This window comes from Hyperolius riggenbachi, chromosome 8 (assembly GCF_040937935.1).
Source record: "Hyperolius riggenbachi isolate aHypRig1 chromosome 8, aHypRig1.pri, whole genome shotgun sequence".
NCBI classification, from domain to species: Eukaryota; Metazoa; Chordata; class Amphibia; order Anura; family Hyperoliidae; genus Hyperolius; species Hyperolius riggenbachi.
The window spans coordinates 10,055,491-10,079,442 of record NC_090653.1 but is presented as its reverse complement, the minus strand read 5'-3'; the positions used below and the strand labels follow the sequence as shown (position 1 = coordinate 10,079,442).

The window sequence follows — 23,952 nt, the reverse complement described above, 5'->3', positions numbered from 1 at the left end:
CTGACGCATTCGCGCCAATTGGCATGGAGCGCTCGGCAAGTAGTTAACTTATCCCTTCATTTCTCTCTCCCTGTTTTTGTTGTAAATCTCGCTTCGAAATAAAAGATATCAACGTAAAAAGAAGGTTTATCAGAAATGTCATGAAACACAACTTCAGCAGCTGGCGTGATTGTGGAAGGGAAGCTATTGTTCAATGTGCACTTGACTTGCTTTACACAACCTCCCCATGGAAAGAACGCGTTCCTGGAGGACCCCGGTGTACTCAGGAAGCAGGCCAGCCAAGCCCACCGCTCCCCACCTATAGCGGGGAATATTCCTGCAACGTAAACAGACTGTTTGCAGCATTGTGTGGCCGGTGGACTGAGGTGACCTGCACCTTGGGACTGTCTCCAGGACATTACTAGGAAAAACATTTCAAATATTAACTCCATGGCTTTATATCTCACCGGAGGGCTGGTGGAGCAGTTTCTGATGGTCGGGTCTCGGGGTTGTTTGTCAATCGCTGCAGCTTGTCCTACGAGGGGACAGATTAACAGAGGAAGTTACACAGTATATTCTGCTATACATCACACCGGTTTATAAAAAAATAACATTAATTTCCCGTGATGGGGAGATGGTCGTATTGGGCCCTGTTGATTTGCACTGGAAAGCGTTCAATGATCAGAGTGCCATTCGGGTGTGCTGCCTCTTCCCAGTTCAAGTGCACAGCAGGAGAAGTCGCACACCACTGGTGAGGTGCTGGACCAATGTTTGTAATCCACAAAAAATTCCAGAAGGTCCGCACACTCTAAAGTACCATGTCCTGTTTATTCAAAACACGTGACAAACCATTCTACAACCAACGAGTCGTTTCGGGGCCCCGTAGGGTCCCCTTTGTCAAGGCTACAGTAGAAGGCTACAGAAGAACCATTCTGTACTGTAGCCTTGACAAAGGGGACCCTAAGGGGCCCCGAAACGACTCGTTCGTTGTAGAATGGTTTGTCACGTGTTTTGAATAAACAGGACATGGTACTTTAGAGTGTGTGGACCTTCTGGAATTTTTTGTGTCTTCCCAGTTCAAGGCGTCCGTTCATAGGACGATTTTATAAAAACAACAACAACAAAAATCACTTTTTTAAAAAAACAATAGGACATTATTGATTCTCACTGTAACAGCCCATCAACGGGTCACAATACATTCTATTATTCACTCATCAGCAGCAACAACAAAATCCCACTGTGCTGACTGACAAACACGTATGGGAATGGTACATAAGGATAATATAAACCAGTTGAGTCACACCTGGAACAAGCATGCAGCTAATAGGGCCCGTTTCCACTAGAGCTAATCTGTATGCGTTTCCTGCATGCAGATTCGCATAACCAATACAAGTGGATGGGACTGTTTCCACTGGTCAGGATTTCTGAGCGTTTTTCTGTGCAGAATCAGATCTCGCATACCGCAAAGCAGTGTGCGAATTGCATACAATGTAATTAATAGGAAAAACGCATTCGTTTTTCTATGCGTTTATCTATGCGTTTTTGTGTAAAAACTACGTAAAAAGCACACCAGCATTGACATGGTTAAAAATGCTTGGCCACAAAACGCATGCGAAATCGCAATAGAAAAACGCATGGAAAAACGCATATGCATGCAAAATCGCACATGCGTTTTCCGCACTGGAATCGCACCGCACCAATGGAAACGTACCAATAGGGTCACACCTTGAAGTTGAACAAGCATGCAGCCAATAAGGCACACCTGGAACAAGCATGCATTCAGCTGAGTCACACCTGGAACAAGTATGCAGCCATTTAAGTCGCACCTGAAATAAGCATGCAGTTAGTTGAGTTGCACCTGGAACAAGCATGCAGCCAGCGAGTCACACCTGGAACAAGCAAGAAGCCAGCTGAGTCACACCTGGAACAAGCATGCAGCCAGCTGAGTCACACCTGGAACAAGCATGCAGCCAATAGGGTCCCACCTGGAGCAAGCATGCAGCCAGCAGAGTACCACCTGGAACAAGCATGCAGCCAATAGGGTCCCACCTGCAGCAAGCATGCAGCCAATAGGGTCCCACCTGGAACAAGCATGCAGCCAGCAGAGTACCACCTGGAACAAGCATGCAGCCAGCAGAGTACCACCTGGAACAAGCATGCAGCCAGCGGAGTCACACCTGGAACAAGCATGCAGCCAGCAGAGTCATACCTGGAACATGCATGCAGCCAGCAAAGTCACACCTGGAACAAGCATGCAACCAGCGGAGTCACACCTGGAACAAGCATGCAGCCAGCAGAGTTACACCTGGAACAAGCATGCAGCCAGCAGAGTCATACCTGGAAGAAGCATGCAGCCAGCAGAGTCATACCTGGAACAAGCATGCAGCCAGCAGAGTCATACCTGGAACAAGCATGCAACCAGCAGAGTCATACCTGGAACAAGCATGCAGCCAGCAGAGTTACACCTGGAACAAGCATGCAGCCAGCAGAGTCACACCTGGAAAAAGCATGCAGCCAGCAGAGTCACACCTGGAACAAGCATGCAGCCAGCAGAGACACACCTGGAACAACCATGCAGCCAGCAGAGTACCACCTGGAACAACTATGCAGCCAGCAGAGTACCACCTGGAACAAGCATGCAGCCAGCGGAGTCACACCTGGAACAAGCATGCAGCCAGCAGAGTCACACCTGGAACAAGCATGCAACCAGCGGAGTCACACCTGGAACAAGCATGCAGCCAGCAGAGTTACACCTGGAACAAGCATGCAGCCAGCAGAGTCATACCTGGAAGAAGCATGCAGCCAGCAGAGTCACACCTGGAACAAGCATGCAACCAGCAGAGTCATACCTGGAACAAGCATGCAGCCAGCAGAGTCATACCTGGAACAAGCATGCAACCAGCAGAGTCATACCTGGAACAAGCATGCAGCCAGCAGAGTTACACCTGGAACAAGCATGCAGCCAGCAGAGTCACACCTGGAAGAAGCATGCAGCCAGCAGAGTCACACCTGGAACAAGCATGCAGCCAGCAGAGTCACACCTGGAACAACCATGCAGCCAGCAGAGTACCACCTGGAACAAGCATGCAGCCAGCGGAGTCACACCTGGAACAAGCATGCAGCCAGCGGAGTCACACCTGGAACAAGCATGCAACCAGCGGAGTCACACCTGGAACAAGCATGCAGCCAGCGGAGTCACACCTGGAACAAGCATGCAGCCAGCAGAGTCACACCTGGAACAACCATGCAGCCAGCAGAGTACCACCTGGAACAAGCATGCAGCCAGCGGAGTCACACCTGGAACAAGCATGCAGCCAGCAGAGTTACACCTGGAACAAGCATGCAGCCAGCAGAGTCACACCTGGAACAAGCATGCAACCAGCGGAGTCACACCTGGAACAAGCATGCAGCCAGCAGAGTTACACCTGGAACAAGCATGCAGCCAGCGGAGTCACACCTGGAACAAGCATGCAGCCAGCAGAGTCACAACTGGAACAAACATGCAGCCAGCGGAGTCACTCATGGAGCAAGCATGCAGCCAGTGGAGTCACACCTGGAACAAGCATGCAGCCAGCGGAGTCACACCTGGAACAAGCATGCATCCAGCTGAGTCACTCATGGAACAAGCACGCAGTCAATGGAGTCACACCTGGAACAAGTATGTAGCCAGCGGAGTCAAACCTGGAACAAGCATGCAGCCTGTGCAGTACAAAAATTGATGTTTTTCAATAGAAGGGAACTATAATTTGTAATTACAACAGAACAACAAAGGAGCACATTATATTAGAACTTGATCACAATTAACCCCCCCCCCCCCTGGGTTCACTGCCCTGCAAGCATGTAGTACTGTTCCTGGATATAGCAGATATCAGCACTGGGGTGTTGGGTTCACAAGCATGCAGGATGGGAACTCTGCAAGTCCACAGGCAGATAGTTCATAGGATTTCAGCCAAACTTACCGAGATGCAGCAAAGCCCATATTCCCAGCAGGATGCAGAGAAGCCCCGACATTCTGCCCCCCAAATCTGCCACCACCGCAGAGAGACGGCTGAGGACTCTGCTCCAGAGGTAATCACTGACAGTAATCTTCCCATCAGACAACACCCAGCACAGGAACCTGCCTACATTGTAAAGTGTCCTCTGAGGACAACATGCACAAACCTTCCCCTCTGCAGGCTGGACAGACCAGGGCTTTCCTACTACAGGCCCATACACACATCCAATTTTAATTTGCAGATGACTGGCCAATTTTATCACCTCCATGTACTATGAGGGCCAGCAGATTTTGAATGTTAAAGCTGAGTACACTTGAGATGAACGTCTTTAAAAAATGAAAGATCAAAGATAATCTTCAGATAATATTTGTACCTCAAACAGGGGCAAACGCAGGATTTTTAAGGGGGGGGGGGTTCCTGAAAGGTCCAGAAGCACGTATGTCCCGAGTGCTTCCGAATACAGGTGGCTCCATACTGCCCATGCACAAAAGTGCGCTGGCGTATTACGGAGCTGCCTATCTTTGGAAGTACTCAAGGACACGAGTGTTTCTGAGGGCTTCTGGTAGCAGCAAATGTGAACGGGGTACAGCGCTGGAACAACTCCCCGAGAGAGGAACGGGAGATAGACTTAGTTTGGACAATTCAGTGGAATATGCTACATAGTGTCACATAGCGCAAGCGATACCCATATGATGCAGGGATATATGCATCTGCGGAAGATGGCGGCGCTATATAAATACTAAATAATAATATTTTGCCTCACCAGGATTGCACTTTTATTTAGCTTTCCTGTATGACAAGAACACACAGTCAGCTCTAGGGGAAGAGGGAAACAAAGGTGAATGAGGGAGGGCTGCTGCACACCAAGAGTGCTTCTGAGCGTTTTTCAAATCAACAGTGATTTGAAAAGCGCTTGGCTAATGTTACCCTATGTGGGTGTTCCCACAGCAGCGTTGTGATTTTTTCAAAATCGCAGGTATACTGCATGTAGCATGTTTTTAAACAATTCATTCAAAAATCGCTCTGAAAATCACTTCACAAAATCACACTCACAAATTGCTAGCGATTGCTATTGTCATTTTGGCGTGCACTAGCCCAGAGAGAGGAGTGGAGAAATTGAGAATAGCCTGAGATGGAGCAGAGAACTTATCTGTATTGCCGTCCCACATCACACAGGCTACTTGCCTGTAATCGGACTCCTGTCCCTGTCAGTCTCTCACACAAGTCAGAAAGAAGCCCTCCTGGAGTCTAGGGACTGTCAAAAACTTTTCAGCTTGTTATCCACACCTTATCCACACATGCAGTCATTATAACAATGAGGAGAGACCAGACAGATGTTTGCCCACGGGCCCTGAGTCCAGGCAAGCTCTGCATCATGCTGTGCATATTTACCAGCTTGCCTGCACTCTAATTTCATCATGTCTGACACTTCTGTGCTGTGGAGAGTCCAGGACTCCATAATCAACATTCTCTCACTGCAGGCTGCATCTTCTTGTGAGGGCTCGTTTCCACTAGTGCGGCGTGCGTCTCGTAGACGCACGCCGGCACTGAGCGGGTGGGCGGGATCGCAGGCGATTCCCATCAGCCGTGCCATGCACGGCTATGGGAATCGCAGCCTCCGCCGCGAATTCTGTGGGGGTTTCCGGCCGAATCGCTACTGCAAGCGATTCGGCCGGCGGCGCCGTTGTCCCCTATGGCAGAGTTTCCCCGCGCGATTTGCCTGCGGGGAAACTCTGCGGATTCGCGGCCGTTTCCGCGAGAGTGGAAACGGGCCCTCAGGGTTGTGAGGGAAGCTCGGCTGCCTCTCTCATTCTATTAGCTGGAGGGAAGCACCAGAAGTTAGGGCTGGTGCACACCAAAACCCGCTAGCAGATCCGCAAAACGCTAGCAGATTTTTAAACGCTTTTTTTTATTTTTATGAGGCGTTTTGCTAGCGTTTTGCGGATTGCTGCTGCGGTTTTCAGTATAGTAGATTTCATATATTGTTACAGTAAAGCTGTTACTGAACAGCTTCTGTAACAAAAACGCCTGCAAAACCGCTCTGAACAGGCGTTTTTCAGAGCGGTTTGCGTTTTTCCTATACTTAACATTGAGGCAGAAACGCATCCGAAATCCAAAAAATGCCTCACCCAGGCATTTTTCGTTTCTGCAAAACGCCTGCCGCTCTAGTGTGCACCACCCCATTGAGATACATTGACCAAGCAGATCCGCAGCCGCAAGCGGATCTGAAAACGCCCAAAAAGCCGCTCGGTGTGCACCAGCCCTAAGAAGGGAGGGAGAATGAGGCTGTTTATATTATGCGGGCTTCCCTGGCTGAATACACAGCTCAGTGCAGGGGGGAGGTTCCAGACACCCGGAATAGCCCCCTGAGTTCGCAAGTGTCAAAAGATACTGACGATTGAGATTTATCTCTCAGTCTTTCAGATTCATCCCGGGGATCTGATCTGCAGATGACTGTCCGTTAAACAAGGTGTGTATGCTGCAGATATGTCTGTTTGTGTGCACAGGCATGTGTGAAAAAGAAGAAAGTAAATAGACCATGAGGACTCGTTCATACTTGGGGCGTTTTTGTCATTTTTTAATGCTTGCGATTTTTAAAACTTCTCTATGACAAGTTCACATCCGAGCGGTTAGTTTCCGATCCACTCAGATAAGCGGTGCATGGGCCATTTTTGAGGCGATTTTGCCTCAATGGGAGATATAGGAACATGCTCACAAAATCGCTTTGTGCAGCGATTGCGTGAGCGTTTTTAAGAATAAACACATTGTATTTATTCTTTTCTGGATCAAAGAGTTCACTTCCTGACTGACGTCAGAAAGTGAAAAAACGCAATCGCTCTGCAAAAGCGCTTAGAAAAGCGCTTAACAAAAACCTCCAACGCACAGACACCGAAAAAGAAACCCGTCAAAAAATTAACCCCAAGGTAAGTGAAACTCTTTGTTTTTAGGGAATCTTCAGTTCCACTTTAAAGCCTTGTTCACATTAGAGGAGTTTTTGTAAACTTTTAAGCGCGGGCGATTTTCAAAATCACCCTGAAAGCACTTGTGCAATGATTCTCTAGGAGAGAGTTCCTATCAGAGCAGTTCCTTTGCGATCCGCTTTGAAAAGCGGTGCTTGAGCCATTTTTGAGGCGATTTGCCTTAATGGAAGGTATAGGAAAAAACGCAAAACGCTCACAAAAACGCTTTGGCAAGCGATTGCGTGAGCATTTTTTTTATTTAATACATTGTATTTATTTTTTCAGATTTTTTTCCAGATGAAAAGACGGAAGCGCTCTGCAAAAGCGCTTACAAAAACGCCCACAAAAACGAGCGAACGCGCATCAAATCGTCAAAAAAGCTTTAAAAAACACGGAAAAAAGCCCACCGCGTACGGACATGCAAGCCGAACGCAATGTGAAGAAGGACTAAAGGTGCGTACACACATGCGACTATAGTCGTTTGAAACAATCGTTCCCCGATTGTTTCAAACGACGATCGTTTTAAAAAAAAGCAACCAACGATCATTAAGTTTAACGACGGACGAGCTAGATCGTTAAAAACGAACGATCTATCTTGGCGGATTTTTACCAACGACGATCGTTTGCAAAAGTAGTACATCGTGGAAAACGGTCGTTCGTACTAGGCTTGACATGCGCATTTCGCTATTTCTCCATGAAACTTCTCATTTTTATGCGCAGGCGCAATTGTTGCTTTACATGATGTAATGTTCGTTCTAACGATCAGATCGTTACACACAATTTAAAGCTAACTTTACTTGGGTCGTTCTTTCATCAATTAAAAGTTCGTTCGTCGTTCTCAACGAACGATCGTTGTCGCATGTGTGTACGTAGCATAAGAAAACTGGCCACAAATTTCTGTCATTCCAGGCTGGTGCTTTGCAGGAAACACTGCTGATAATTGATGGTAAATGATTATAAAGAAGAACTTTACTTGATACAAAGTTCAGACAATCACCTTGCATGGAAGGTACGAGATGTTTCCAGGTGACTGATTAACTTTAAATGAGCCCTGTTAGGTGGAATGATACTTATTGTGGGGACAGACTGCAAATATTCTTAAAGGGAACCTATACCAGCAACACAATGGAGTGGACCAATGCTGATGATATTCCCGATGCACGAAGGTCAGGCAGATTATTGGCTTCACTAGTTACAAAACCACCCCAGCCCAATTTGTGGTGAAAAAAACAATGTATAAATCATTTGGGTGTGATAAGTAGTGATACAGTTATAGGAGAATGAATGGGAGGAGCACTGAAATGTGAAAATTGATCTTTCCACAAGTTGAAAAACCTACTCAGGCTCTTTTTCCACGAGCAGTTGCCTGCTCACTGCTGCCTGCTCACTGCTGCCTGGTAACTGCTCGCTGCTGCCTGGTAACTGCTCGCTGCTGCCTGGTAACTGCTCGCTGCTGCCTGGTAACTGCTCGCTGCTGCCTGGTAACTGCTCGCTGCTGCCTGGTAACTGCTCGCTGCTGCCTGGTAACTGCTCACTGCTGCGAGGTAACTGCTCACTGCTGCCTGGTAACTGCTCACTGCTGCCTGGTAACTGCTCACTGCTGCCTGGTAACTGCTCGCTGCTGCCTGGTAACTGCTCGCTGCTGCCTGGTAACTGCTCATGGATGCCTCTCATGGATGCCTCATAACTGCTTGCTGAGTGAGCACACAGTTCAACTGCCCGTGTAAAGAGGCCTCACACAGTCCACCTACAATTTAAGTTCTCAACATGTGGTATGTGTACCCCAGGGGGTACTTCTGATGGTTTCAGGGGGTGCTCAGGCTTGATATACTTAACCAAGAACAAATTTGGAGTTTTAGAAAATGATAAATCTTATTTGAACAACACCAAATTAGTATTTAATTAAAAGCAATAGGAAATGCTTAGAAAGTGCTTAGAACCAATTATCATGTACTCAGGGCCGGATTTCTGGCAAGGCCACATAGGCCATGGCCTAGGGCACTAGAAATTTAAGGGCGGCTCAGTGAAGGGCAGTAAAGCTGTTCTATGCAGCCATCCCTATCTACAAGGACAGCTTTAACATTTGAACTCTCTGTCCTGTACTTGTCATCCCTGCAAGACATGTAAGCTCTATCCTGAAGGTACTGTACACATCAGCCTAACTCACATGGTGACACAATAAATGGGTCCATCATTAACGACCCATTTTTTAATTTACGGATTTTTTCTGTAATGTAAAATGCAGGAAATCCGCATTATCCGATATGCAGTAAATTTTAATCAGAAGACGCAGAATGAATAAACCAATCAGAGAATGGTGATTTAGGCAGAAACGTCGGCATTCTCTGATTGGTTTATTCATTCTGTGTCTTCTGATTGGCTTAAAATTACTGCATATCGGATAATGCAGATTTCCTGCATTTTACATTACAGAAAAAATCCGCCAACTTTAGCAGTTAATAGCAAAGCCCCCTTAACTTCTTGCCGACCGCGTCACGCCAGTAGGCGTGGCCGCGGCGGCAGCCCCAGGACCGCCTAACGCCAATTGGCGTAAAGTCCTGGGGCTCTGTTTTGCAGGAGATCGCGCGCAGGCTGCGCGCGCATCTCCTGCTTGGGGGGCGGAGCTCCGCCCCGCCTTCAGTCTCCGAGCGGCTATTGCCGCTCGGGAGACCGGTAGACGGCGTGATCGCCGTCTATTTACTTTGTGCAGCGCTGCGATCAGCAGCAGCGCTGCACTGGGGACAGCCGTGTGACACGGCTGTCCCCATGGGGGACAAGAGAGCGATCGGCTCTCATAGGCAGAAGCCTATGACAGCCGATCGCCATATTTGGCCGGCTGTGGGGAGGGAGGGAGGGAGGGAGGGAAGGGAGTTAAAGAAACAGGGTTTTTTTTTTAAAAAAAACAAACAATAATATTTATTAAAAAAAAAATAAACATGGGGGGAGCGATCAGACCCCACCAACAGAGAGCTCTGTTGGTGGGGAGAAAAGGGGGGGGGGAATCACTTGTGTGCTGAGTTATGCGGCCCTGCAGCTTGGCCTTAAAGCTGCAGTGGCCATTTTAGCTAAAAAATGCCTGGTCACTAGGGGGGTTTAGCCCTGCAGTCCTCAAGAGGTTAAGTCCTCGAAACACCAAATTTTCTAGGTTTATTAAACAGAATCTTGTGAACAAGACGAAAGAAAAGGTTTTCAAAAAGACCTTATAGTTTTTGAGAAAATTGACATTAAAGTTGGCGGAAACTTCCACGATTTCCGGTGGAAATCCACATCGGAATGCGGAAATTGGTAGCGAAAAGTGGAATCAGTAGCAGTAGCGGTAATTAGCAATGGCGGAATGCGGATTTTCCACAGAATCAGAAATTGGCATTTCCGACCATCCCGAATTGTCTGTGAAACCAATGATGGAAAATAAGGAGAATTCTAATTGGGGCACACAGAGATTACACGGTATAGTTTGCCTAGGGCGGTAAAAAGTACAAATCCGGCCCTGCATGTACTACAAATAAATATATATTTGTCAAGGGGTACTTGTGATAATGTTTACTATGCTAGGGGGTACTTGGTGAGTATGGGGTTTTAAAAGGGGTACATACCAATAAAACTGATCTACAACTATGCATTGATCTGAGACATATCTATGCGCTTTGAGTCCTAAGGGAGAAAAGCGCTTTACAAATGTTGTATTGTATTCTGTTTTCAAACCATTTATTGGGGAATAAACAGAGATGGATGTGAAGTTAATTACCGTTGCAATTACATATTGGTACATCTGTCAAGACCACATTTTTCAAACAATAACTCTTAGCACTATGTTTGGACATAAGGTATCCATTTAGATTCTTGTTTAATAGATAGATGACAAATCAGGTGTTGTAGAGATTGGCTATCATTCATAAAGCATTTCCGCATGCGGAAATGCTGAAAACAGCTCACTTTACCGACCTCTTAGCAAAGTCTCTATTCATAAAGGCTCTTTGGTGACATTTCCGAGCAGAGCGATAAATCACTGCCTTGTGCGGTGATTATCATAAAATAATGTAACAAACTGTCAATTCATAAAGATTACTGCAAGCGGTGTGAGGACGGGGAATACCGCCCGCTCTGATGTTGCAATAACAATGTTAAGTTAATGGAGACACAGACCTCCCAGGCAGCTGCAGCAGAGCGGAACACGGAGAAATGTATCAACTCCGCAGCTTCTCCTGTTTCCGCAAGCCTGTACCATTTTTGAGGTGATTTTGCCTCAATGGATGGTATAGAAAAAAAGCAAAACACTCACAAAATCCCGTTGTGCATCGATCGTGTTTTTGACAATAAATACATTGTATTTATTCTTTTCCGGGTCAAAGTGTTCACTTCCTGACTGACGTCAAGAAATTAAAAAACGCAATCGCTCTGCAAAAGTGCTTATTCAGCCACTTATGCAGTGGCTGAAAAGACTACTGGTTAAGGGCTCCGCCTTTGACATGGGAGACCAGGGTTCAAATCCTGGCTAGGTCAAGTACCTATTCAGTAAGGAGTTCAAGGCAAGACTCCCTAACACTGCAGGGTGGCCTCCTGAGCGCGTCCCAGTGGCTGCAGCTCTTGAGCGCTTTGAGTCCGACAGGAGAAAAGCGCTATATAAATGTTCGAATTATTATTATTATTATTATTATAAAAGCGCATTACAAAACCCGCAGCACCCACTCGAGCATCGGGAGGAGAAAAAAAAATCGCCTACAAGATGGTAAATCGCTGGTGCCAGCGATTTTAATTTTAGATGTGAACTGAGCCTAACAGAGTAACACTAGCTAGACTGCTCCATATATGGTGTAGGTGCACTGGGCTCCCACAGATTTCTGCCTGTTCTGGGCTGGTGGCTCTGCTGGGCATCTTTTGATTTTGAGGGAAAGTAGCCTAGCACACAAATAACTATGCTCAGGGATTCAGATGAGCTTCAATTGCCGCAGCTGAGCGGCTGGATTAGAAGGGGTTATTTACCCATAATTCCCCCGTCCGCCCTGCGTTCCAAACAGCTTGCATGCGTCATATTGGTCAAGTTGCAAGACTCACCACAGCACACTTCCTCCTTCAAGCCGGAAGGAGGAAGTACGTGCAGTGAGGCTTGCAAAGCGACAGATAGGACACGTGCAAGTTGTTTGGAACGCAGGGCGGACGGGGGAATTATGGGTAAATAACCCCTTCTAATCCAGCCGCTCAGCTGCGGCAATTAAAGCTCATTTGAATAAAGAGTAAGCACTTGTGATTACTCGAAAGCCCATCCCTGCAGGTGTTTTCACCTCAAAGACGGAGGCAATTTTCCCCTGTAGCGATCCTCCCATTCATCCGCCAATAACTTTATCACTACTTATTACATGGAGTGGATGATCTATATCTTGTTTTTTCGACACAAATAAAGCTTTTTTGGAGCAATACTACTTTTCAGTAAGGCCCAGTGCACACCAAAACCGCTAGCAGATCCACAAAACGCTAGCGGTTTTGGGTGCGGATGAGTGAGTTTAGTCCCAGTGCACACCGGGCGGATCTTGATGCGATCCACCGGGTGTTCACTGGCCGCATCAGCATCCGCATGGCTAATGTATCTCTATGGGCTGGTGCACACCGGCGGTTTGAGGTTTTAAGCAAACCGCAAACGTGCAGCAAGAGGCACGTTTGCGGCTTGCTAAAAACCTCAAACCGCCGGTGTGCACCAGCCCATAGAGATACATTAGCCATGCGGATGCTGATGCGGATGCGGCCGGCGGATCCGCCCGGTGTGCACTGGGCCTTTCTCCTTCATTTTTCTGCATTTTATAGACAAATACAAAAAAAAAAAAAATGCTACTGCAACTAAAGCCTACCCATTTTATTTGCCCATTAGTGCTGCCTATCACTACATTTCAATTATGTTTCGAGTACAATGTATGGCGACCATATATTATTTGGAAATAAAGGTGTATTTTTCTGTTTAGGTTTTTTTTTGTTTTGTGTACCATCAATTGTAAGCCCTTATGCACTAAAATAACAGCAATATACCCTCATGACATGAGGCTCATGTCTATTCATTACAGGCACTGCGATTGGTTCGGGAAAGCCCTGCTTCCCTTCCACAACCACCGAAACGGAAAAACCACGAAGTCCGATCAATGTCCGCATGTGCATGTGCGTGTGCGCACTACACTGGATGCGGATACATGTCCAGATAGACTTGAGCAGTGCCTATCTGGATGAGTATACCCAGATAGGCTGAAGTGGTTAAAGTGACCCTACAAGAACCACTGAACCCCTTCAACAAATGGCATTTGTGGCACGCGGGTGGTTGAACTGCTCATTTGGAAAAGAGGCCTGAATGATTGTATTGCAACCCATGTATAAATGATGATCATTAGCACCTGTTTGGTATAAGTGGCTAATCGCGCACCTGAATATAATTGAGAGAGAGAGAGAGAGAGAGAGAGAGCTAGCGAGAGAGAGACAGGGAGAGAGAGAGAAAGAGAGAGAGAGAGAGAGAGAGAGAGAGCTAGCGAGAGAGAGACAGGGAGAGAGAGAGAGAGACAGAGAGAGAGACAGAGAGAGAGAGACAGAGAGAGAGAGCTAGCGAGAGAGAGACAGGGAGAAAGAGAGAGAGAGAGACAGAGAGAGAGAGAGAGAGAGAGAGCTAGCGAGAGAGAGACAGGGAGAGAGACAGGGAGAGAGAGAGAGAGAGCTAGCGAGAGAGAGACAGGGAGAGAGAGAGAGAGGAGAGAGATCACACAAGTAAGCATTAGAGAACTCCACAGAACTGTAGAGTGTTATAAATTATAATCACACCAGCCACAAAACCTTCCTGTAAAAATGTTGGTATAGTGAGAAGTAATTTGGCTCATGCACTGTAAATTGTTGCTATACTGCCACCTGGTGTCTTCAGTCAGTATTTGCAAGTTTTCGCTTCTCAGGAAACGATGCCATTCTAGCAGAGAATTATAACAGAATTACTGAGTTTCAAAGGAAACAGGAAAATTGGATGCATATGAGAAGTGGACAAATCCGGCGGCGACATTGACTCTAATGTTAAATATCGGCTAAAACTGGACGAATTGGGGGCCCGTTAAACTGTCGCGCCTATTGTTATTTATCGTTCTGAAACTGAAAATATTGTTAGAAAATTAGTTTTCATGATTATCATTTTTTTAATTATTGTTTTAACTTTTCAATATTTTGATATTGTACTTTTTTTTATCAATATTACATTGATTTTTATAATTATAATTATGTTAATTATTGTTTTGACATGTAATATAACTTTTTTTTAAATCATTTTTACATTCTTTTCGAGATTTTTAATTTCGGGGTTAGGGTTAGGCACCACCATTGGGGGTCTTAGGGTTAGACACCAACAGGGGGGGGTCTCAGGGTTAGGCACCCCTAGGGGAGATTTAGGGTTAGGCACCACCAGGGGGTTTCAGGGTTAGGCACCACGGGGGGGTCATTAGGGTTAGGCACTACCAGGGGAGATTTAGGGTTAGGCACCACGGGGGGTGGTTAGGCACCACCAGGGGGGTCTCAGGGTTAGGCACCACGGGGGGTGGTTAGGGTTTGGCACCACCAGGGGGGTTTCAGGGTTAGGCACCACGGGGGGGGGGGGGGGTGATTAGGGTTAGGCACCACCAGGGGGATCTCAGGGTTAGGCACCACCAGGGGAGATTTAGGGTTAGGCACCACGGGGAAGTGGTTAGGATTAGGCACCACCAGGGGGTCTCAGGGTTAGGCACCACGGGGAAGTGGTTAGGGTTAGGCACCACCAGGGGGGTCTCAGGGTTAGGCACCATGGGGGGGGGGGGGGGGGTGGTTAGGATTAGGCACCACCAGGGGGTCTCAGGGTTAGGCACCACGGGGGTGGTTAGGGTTTGGCACCACCAGGGGGGTTTCAGGGTTAGGCACCACGGGGGGTGGTTAGGGTTAGGCACCACCAGGGGGGTCTCAGGGTTAGGCACCACGGGGGGTGGTTAGGGTTTGGCACCACCAGGGGGTCTCAGGGTTAGGCACCACGGGGGTGGTTAGGGTTAGGCACCACCAGGGGGGTCTCAGGGTTAGGCACCACGGGGGGTGGTTAGGGTTTGGCACCACCAGGGGGGTTTCAGGGTTAGGCACCATGGGGGGTGGTTAGGGTTAGGCACCACCAGGGGGGTCTCATGGTTAGGCAGCACGGGGAGGTCGTTAGGGTTAGGCACCACCAGGGGGGTCTCAGGGTTAGGCACCATGGGGGGGGTGATTAGGGTTAGGCACCACCAGGGGGATCTCAGGGTTAGGCACCACCAGGGGAGATTTAGGGTTAGGCACCACGGGGAAGTGGTTAGGGTTAGGCACCACCAGTGAGTCTCAGGCTTAGGCACCACGGGGAAGTGGTTAGGGTTAGGCACCACCAGGGGGGTCTCAGGGTTAGGCACCACGGGAGGGTGAGGTGGGGTGGGGTGGTGGTTAGGATTAGGCACCACCAGGGGGGGGTCTCAGGGTTAGGCACCACGGGGAGGTGGTTAGGGTTAGGCACCACCAGGGGGGTCTTAGGGTTAGGTAGAGGGAGGGTTCTGTGTGAGAGCAGGATTAAGTGTAGTAGTTGATGGGCTTGGTGTGGCTGTGTAAAATGTACAGCTATAGGCTTGCTAGACACCAGCGGTTCTGGATGCTAGCCTGGCTTTCAGGGGCATAAAGAGATAATCTGCATATTCAGTAGTGGTGCATTGTGGGTAACCACAAGTGTTCACTGATAGCTAACTGAATTAGGCTCGGTCCACACTTGTCCAGTTGCAAATGCAGTTTTCTAAAAACTGATGCAAAACTGATCCGTTTTTTCAAAATGTTGTCCTTTTGTAGCATACGTTTCCAGTCTGTTTAAACGTATGTCCTTTCTTCATGTGTGTTTCTATTGGATAAGAGATGATGTCGAGGGGAGGAGCAGGCAGTAGGCAATCCGCATTTTGCCTCTGTTTTGTGTGCAAAAGTGCTCTGTGTAGAGGGAGATCCGTGTATCCGGGCTCCATGATGTCCTATCTGGGGTCCGTGAAGTCACAACAAGTCTGGACTCTCCATTCAGTTTTTCAAAATGGATCCCCCGAATCATCCATGGATCCGTTTTTGAATTGGGTGAAGACGGCTGCTATTTTTAACACTGCTATCCGTAGCTCCGGTTTTTCAAAAACAGAGCCACGGATACGTTTTTACGACAAGTGTGAAACGGCCCTTATTGCAAGTTTCCTTCTGTTTTAAGAAGGCAAACTACACTAAGTATTGAGGGCTTTTCTGTGTCTTCTGGCCCCCTGTACTCTCCTGGTGGTTTGGGTCACCCCGAGCTGCTTGGTTACTTGTAGTAATAATAAGACAAAAAACTTTAACTCTATTCTTTTCAATCACCTAAATCAGTAACACTAAAATATTGTTTGATAGATGGAAAGGTGTTATTGGACTTAAAAATATATGAGTAAGATTACAACTAATGTTTTGAACAGTTTAATTTACACTTTACGTGTATTTTTATGGTAACGTGTTATTGATAGTTTCTGCTAAATGTCAGACAGAAACCTAATTAAACATAAATTATGCGTCTCTGGAATAATAACAAAAGTTAAAAAATGAATTTTAAACAAAGTGATAATTTAAAACTAAATGTATTTGTAATTAGTGCTGCTCGGATATCCCTTTTCAAAATCCGGATTGGATTCGGACCCGGATAACCAGATATCTGATCCAGGTCGGATATCCGAGTTCAAAATTTTCCGATCTGAATCCGAATCGTATATCCGACCTCAGTATCCGGCGGATTCGGATATCCGGATAGAAAACCGGAAGTGGCCTTTAAATTGCTTTAAAAACGTTTTTTAGGGTATATGAGGCATGTAGCATCATTATTTTTTTTTAAAGGGAAACACTAATTCATGATGTGGGGAAATTAAAATCCCCCCCCCCCCCCAAAAAAAATGGTTGTCAATTAACATCAGGCCTAGGTTCCAGACGCCGATCCTGCAGCCCACATTGTGTCCAAAGTCCAACCGCACAACATAGGATATGACAGTTTTCAGCCAAGACACCTCCAAAAAATTACACAGCAATTGTGATTTGGGTTAAATATAGGTGGTATCAGCACAGCAGCAGTGGCCTGTGGCAACCTGCCGGTGGGAGCTGCACTGGCAGCAGGAGCTGGGCAATGCAGCAGCAGCAGGTGCAACATGTGGCACTTGGCACGTGTCAGTGGTAGGAAGGTACAGAGCGGCACACTTATCCTAGTAGTTCTTTGGGTGCATGACCTTGAGCGCTAAGCAACACCCCAAAATAATCCAAGTAGTAGAGATGATTGGTCAGCACACCAGCTTCTCAATAAGCGTAATTTATTTCCAGATCACATGTCAACACTTAAGTTAACTTGGCACATGTCACATGGCACTTGTCACTTGGCACGTGTCACGTGACACGTGCCATGTGACACGTGACAAGTGCCACGTGACATGTGCCAAGTGCCATGTGACACGTGCCCCTTCCCCTTTCGAGTAGTTCAAGCTGTTGTAATTACACATAAATATGCAAAGTTTAATGTACCATTAAGATATCCAAAAATAAGGCAGTACTTTTTAACAGGAGAACAGATTTATATAAATTAACAGCAAACAAGTGATACCAACATTTTTTTATATAAATTAGGTAATAAGAGTGCTATCCATGGGTTTGAACAATGCACCTTATGTTGGTGTTAAAGAAATCATGAGGTAAAAAAATTAGCTTTACCCACCTGGGGCTTTCTCCGCTCCGCTCTCCGCCCTCGTACCGGGTTCCCCGCACGACGTAGAGGACGACCTCTAGGTCGTCCTTATTGCGCCTGCGTGAAGCGCCACTGTCACTCATGGCCACAATGTCCACTGCGCAGAACTACTGCGCCTGCGCAGCGGACATTGTGGCCATGATTGACCGTGCGGGGAACCCAGGACAGTGACGGAGAGCAGAGAAAGCCCCAGGTGAGTAAAGCTAACTTTTTACCTCATGATTTCTTTAACACCAAAAAAAGGTGCATTGTTCAAACCCATGGATATCAGACACCTGAGTGATATGATTGATGACAGACAGTGCACAAACACACTAATAATATTATCCTTCATATAATGCACCATAAATGGATACTGTATTATTACTTAGCAGCTGCCAGCTGATATACAATAGATGTGCTTGTCACATATACGTACGTAATATATTATCCACTAGCTGATTGCCCGGTGTTGCCCGGGTATGTATTTGGCTGGTGTTGGCTCCACCCACTTTTTCTAACCCTAACACACAATGACTCAATGACCAAGTTTGTGAGCTTTGCAGTCTTTGGCATCAATAATTTGTATTGAAATGAAAAAAATCTGCTTGGCTGTTTGTGGCTCCACCCCCTTTTCCGAATTTGAACCCCAGTCACCCAATGACCAACTGTACCAGATTTGAGGCCAGTGCCCTTAACAGTGCAAGAATGGCAGCAATGTAAATATTCCCCTTGAAAAGCAATAGGTGAAGTTTGATTCACTTTTGTAGGCTCCACCCACTTTTCTGAATATTGATCCCAGTCACCCAGTGACCAACTGTGCAAAGTTTGAGAACCCTTCCATTAACAGTGTAAGAATGGCTGCAGTTTACATTTTCCAGTGAAATTTGTATTTGTCTCCACCCACTGATGACCCGGCATTACTCGTGTATGTATTTGACTGGTGTTGGCTCCTCCCACTTTTTCTAACCCTAACGCACAAACACTCAATGACTAAGTTTGTGAGATTTGGGGTCTTTGGCATCAATAATTTGTATATTCCCATAGAAATTAAACAAACCAGATTGGATGTTTGTGGCTGCGCCCCTCTCTAGCATTTGAACCCCAGTCACTCGACCAACTGTAGCAGGTTTGAGGCATCTGCTTTTAACAGTGTAAAAATGGCAGCAATTTACATATTCCCCTTGAAAACCAACAGGTGAATTTTGTTTGGCTATTATAGGCTCCACCCACTTGAATATTAATCCCAGTCACCCAGTAACCAGCTATGCTAAGTTTGAGAACCCTGCCATTAACAGTGAAGACTGGCTGCAGTTTACAATTTCCCAGAAAAATCTGTTTTTGACTGCACCCACTTTTTGTAAACTTGACACACAGTCAGGGCCGGGCCGAGGCATAGGCTGGAGAGGCTCCAGCCTCAGGGCGCAGAGTAGGAGGGGGCGCAGAATTCATTCAGCTGTCATTCCTAATTGTGTTTGAAGCAGAAAGAAATAAGAAAAGGGGATACATGGCAGTGACTGCAAGCCAGATAACTAGATATTAAGGTGTTGGGGAGGTTGTGGGCCCTGTGGCGCCTCTTAGTCTAATAGCAATCAGTGTGTGATGGCTGGGGTGGCAGGGATGGAGGGGCGCACTTTGGTGTCTCAGCCTTGGGTGCTGGAGGACCTTGTCCCGGCTCTGCACATAGTCACTACGCAGTGACCAAGTTTATGAGCTTTTGGGTTCCTGGCATCAAAATTGTACTAATGGAAGCAGTTTATCCAGCAAGGAAATCTGTCTGTTTGTGGCTCCACCCCTTTACTGAAATTTGAACCCCAGTTACTTAAAGAGGAACTTCAGCCTAAACAAACATACTGTCATTAAGTTACATTAGTTATGTTAATTAATAGATAGATAGGTAATATAATCTCTTACCCACCCTGTTTTAAAAGAACAGGCAAATGTTTGTGATTTCATGAGGGCAGCCATCTTTTTGGTTGAAAGGAGGTGACAGGGAGCATGAGACACAGTTCCAACTGTCCTGTGTCCTGATTACCCCTCCCAGTTGCTAGGCAACGTGAACAACAACATAGGAAATCCCATCATGCTCTGCACAGCATCAGTGAAAAAAATTCCGGGCTTTTTTTATTTGACGGGTGGAGCTTAGCTAAAAATGCAGCTAAAATGATGCTTTGGTAAGAAAAACAAAGTTCTGATGCTGTGAAACTGTTAAAGAAACACCGAGCCTTTTCAGTTCTGCTGAGTAGATTTTTAGTCTGGAGGTTCACATTAACGACCGAATGTAGAAGGTTTGAGGCCCCTGCAATTAACAGTGTAACAGCAGAGCAGTTTCAATATTCCTCTTGAAAATCAATAGGTGAATTTTTAGTAGAGGCGGCGAGAAAAACACAAACAGGTCCGGGAGCCCACTCTGGTGCAATATCGTTAGTGCATATGGATAAGGTGCAAACAAACAAAATGTATTCTCACAAGTCTGGGTTGCAGCAAAGGCAACCACTTGTGTTCGCAGGTGGAGAAGTACCGTCTCCACTCGGCCTTGCGCTTCCCAGCTGGTCGCTGCTCCTGGTGAAAATGATTTTTCGTCGGGGAACTCGACTCAAATCACCCTCGATATAGAGTGTATATGAGGGAGGGAAACTATTAAAGAACGGGATAGGAGGCGCCCGGTCTAGGAAGCGACACAGTATAAGTTATCACTGTAATAGATGGTTATTCCAATCACTATCACCTATGGAATAATAAAATGGTCCTACCTCACAGGTGTATGGAAGGACATAAAGGCTCAAAGGAGTCACGATTAAATATTCGAGCTTTTTTTATTTTGACAATTGGTGCACTTCGACAACGCGTTTCTCGGCTCAACGCCGCTTCTTCAGGTCAATACAAGTGCCTTTAAAAACAAATGGCGACTCTCAGATAACGTTATCACAGTATACATCTAAATATCATTAATCATAAGACACTTTAGGTAAAACAGTGTAAAACAATACTATCTTGACTGTACAAGAAATAAAGTGATTACACTAACTCATACACATAAAAGGTTAATAAATAATATAATAAGTCCATCAGTAAAATATATATATATATATATATATATATATATATATATATATATATGTATATGACATCAATAGATAAATAAATAAATAAGATCTAGCAATTCTATGCTCACTCTGGCATATGTGTGTTACCCTGAGATCAATAGAACTAGCACACATGCCTAAATATACATAAATACACCCACGTCTCTAAGCCTACACATTTATGCGTGTAGGCTAACACCCACCCCCGGATGTTCCCAGATCTCTATCAATTATCGCTCAATAGAAAGTGGTGGGGGGCACATAGTATAGTATATCCTGTGTGGGAGGTAGGGAGGAAATAGCTCCCTTAATATATGTGGCGTCGGAGGGGCTTACTCGCTGTGTAGCTTGGAGGTAAAGGGCTATTGGGGGACTAAGGTCACATTACAGGCCGCTTGCGGCAGAATGCGGCTGACTGCAGCTTGGAGGTAAAGGGCTATTGGGGGACTAAGGTCACATTACAGGCCGCTTGCGGCAGAATGCGGCTGACTGCAGCTTGGAGGTAAAGGGCTATTGGGGGACTAAGGTCACATTACAGGCCGCTTGCGGCAGAATGCGGCTGACTGCAGTGCAAAAAGGCTGGCAGTTAAGTCTCTCAACGGAGAGGAGAAAAACGGGGGGCATAGGGTGGCAGATTCTATGTGTATAGTGCCCCGATATAAACCTGTGTGCAGGGCTGGTATGTAACATAGAACAAAAGGGTGCGCGGATAAGGGAGGCATACCTGTAGAATTCGTGAGTCACGTATCCGGGCGCCTAAGACGCGCCATGTGCAGGGCTGGGGGTTAATAAGGTATCCCTCTCTCAGGGTAGGCGTATGCGCATATGGTGACGTCATTCCGCTCTGCACGTGATGTTGCTACGGAGGCCTGGATGTCCTGGTGTATTGTAAGAGTACAGCGGCCATCTTTGTGGAGGCTGAATTAGACATAAAACGGCGGCCATGTTGGAGGTGGCTGCCTGTCATAGGAATAGCTCGCATAGGGAAAAGGGGTACGATTTGAAGAAAAATTATCTTTTTAGACTTTTCTGATGGGGAATAGGTACAAAGGTACACTTCTGTATAGAAGCGATGATAACTTTTCTTTATTTATTAAGTTAATTGTACCCCACGTGGAAGAATCATTCTCAGGGTCTGTTGGAGGGCTGGTGCTGCCCTCTACTGGTGGACAGAAATACTAATGAATATGAAAATAAATTTTTTTTAAAATACTCTGGCTTAATTCTCTTTTGTCTGGGTGGAGTGTATACTCCGTAAGTGTATCTAAATTAATTTAGTATATTTTTGTATCTCTGAGGGGCACCCTTAGTTTTTCCCTAGTTTGTGTGTCTGTACTGGAGGGGTGTCACCTATTAAAGGTCTATATGTTAAGGGTATAATAATATCAGAAATATGTCAGTACATACAAGAAACATATACATGGGTACACAATAGTAACATAATTGCAATAAAGAAAAAAGGAAAAATAAAAAATAAAAAACAAGATAAAAATGCGAGTATATAAATATATAATATAATATATACCATATAATAATACAGGTGGATAACCACGGGATAGTGTTAGGGTATTTGACATAGAAAACTTCTATAATTCTAACTTAATGGAGAATGAACTGGCGGGTGGTCTGCTTATAGGGTGCTAACTTAGGCTTAAAGTATGGCCCAATTTAGGCCCAAGAGGGGGAGGGAAAGAGGGGGGTGGGGGATGGGAAGGAAGAAAATGAAGGGGGGGGGACTTATTATATTATTTATTAACCTTTTATGTGTATGAGTTAGTGTAATCACTTTATTTCTTGTACAGTCAAGATAGTATTGTTTTACACTGTTTTACCTAAAGTGTCTTATGATTAATGATATTTAGATGTATACTGTGATAACGTTATCTGAGAGTCGCCATTTGTTTTTAAAGGCACTTGTATTGACCTGAAGAAGCGGCGTTGAGCCGAGAAACGCGTTGTCTAAGTGCACCAATTGTCAAAATAAAAAAAGCTCGAATATTTAATCGTGACTCCTTTGAGCCTTTATGTCCTTCCATACACCTGTGAGGTAGGACCATTTTATTATTCCATAGGTGATAGTGATTGGAATAACCATCTATTACAGTGATAACTTATACTGTGTCGCTTCCTAGACCGGGCGCCTCCTATCCCGTTCTTTCATAGTTTCCCTCCCTCATATACACTCTATATCGAGGGTGATTTGAGTCGAGTTCCCCGACGAAAAATCATTTTCACCAGGAGCAGCGACCAGCTGGGAAGCGCAAGGCCGAGTGGAGACGGTACTTCTCCACCTGCGAACACAAGTGGTTGCCTTTGCTGCAACCCAGACTTGTGAGTATACATTTTGTTTGTTTGCACCTTATCCATATGCACTAACGATATTGCACCAGAGTGGGCTCCCGGACCTGTTTGTGTTTTTCTCGCCGCCTCTACTAGTTGTTTCTACGGAAGGACAACGTTCCAGTCCGTTCCACAAGCAGGATCCGGTAGTAGACCGTCTCGACGCATAGAACAACCCATGGATTTCTTAGAAGACCGTTCTGTCCAAAGAGCAAAACTCCTGGACCAATTTAAGCTGAGTAACTTTCGACCAGAAGGGCCAGAGCAACAGGAAGAACAAGTATCCTTAGACCCGGAACAGGTGACCCCTGACCTGGGCCCAATTTTCTTTGCTCTGGAAAAACTTTTAAAATCGGAATTTTTTAATATAGCAGATATCGGGATGCAGGAAACTTATATAGAGGAGAAAATCTCCCCAGGGGGTCTTCGTGTATTAACGGAATCCCCATTCCCCAATGACCCAGTGTTCACCGAAGAGTGGTATGAGTACCTTGAATCCTGCTCGGGGGGGATGATGACACGTATTACTAATAAACGGAAATCTATTATTCTAGAACTCAAACCTTTTATTTTTTATTTTTCCTTTTTTCTTTATTGCAATTATGTTACTATTGTGTACCCATGTATATGTTTCTTGTATGTACTGACATATTTCTGATATTATTATACCCTTAACATATAGACCTTTAATAGGTGACACCCCTCCAGTACAGACACACAAACTAGGGAAAAACTAAGGGTGCCCCTCAGAGATACAAAAATATACTAAATTAATTTAGATACACTTACGGAGTATACACTCCACCCAGACAAAAGAGAATTAAGCCAGAGTATTTTAAAAAAAATTT

General features: G+C 45.8%; 1 protein-coding gene across 2 annotated transcripts in view; it reads right to left on the bottom strand.

Moving 5' to 3' along the window:
• LOC137528026 (xaa-Pro aminopeptidase 2-like) overlaps positions 1–20,480 on the bottom strand; it is a 124,793-nt gene extending 104,313 nt beyond the window's left edge. Inside the window, exons 1-2 of one of the 2 annotated variants that reach the window (XM_068249247.1) lie at positions 20,432–20,480; positions 447–514 (exon numbers count right to left, since the gene is read on the bottom strand). Coding sequence is in view for 1 of the 2 variants with exons in the window: in XM_068249246.1 (XP_068105347.1) it covers positions 447–514; positions 3,939–3,990 (120 nt within the window). In the remaining variant the exon portion in view is untranslated. Of the gene's footprint in view, positions 1–446; positions 515–3,938; positions 4,038–20,431 lie in introns of those variants that run through there. The other variant, XM_068249246.1, reaches the window with a different exon arrangement.
• Between the last annotated feature and the right edge of the window lie 3,472 nt (positions 20,481–23,952).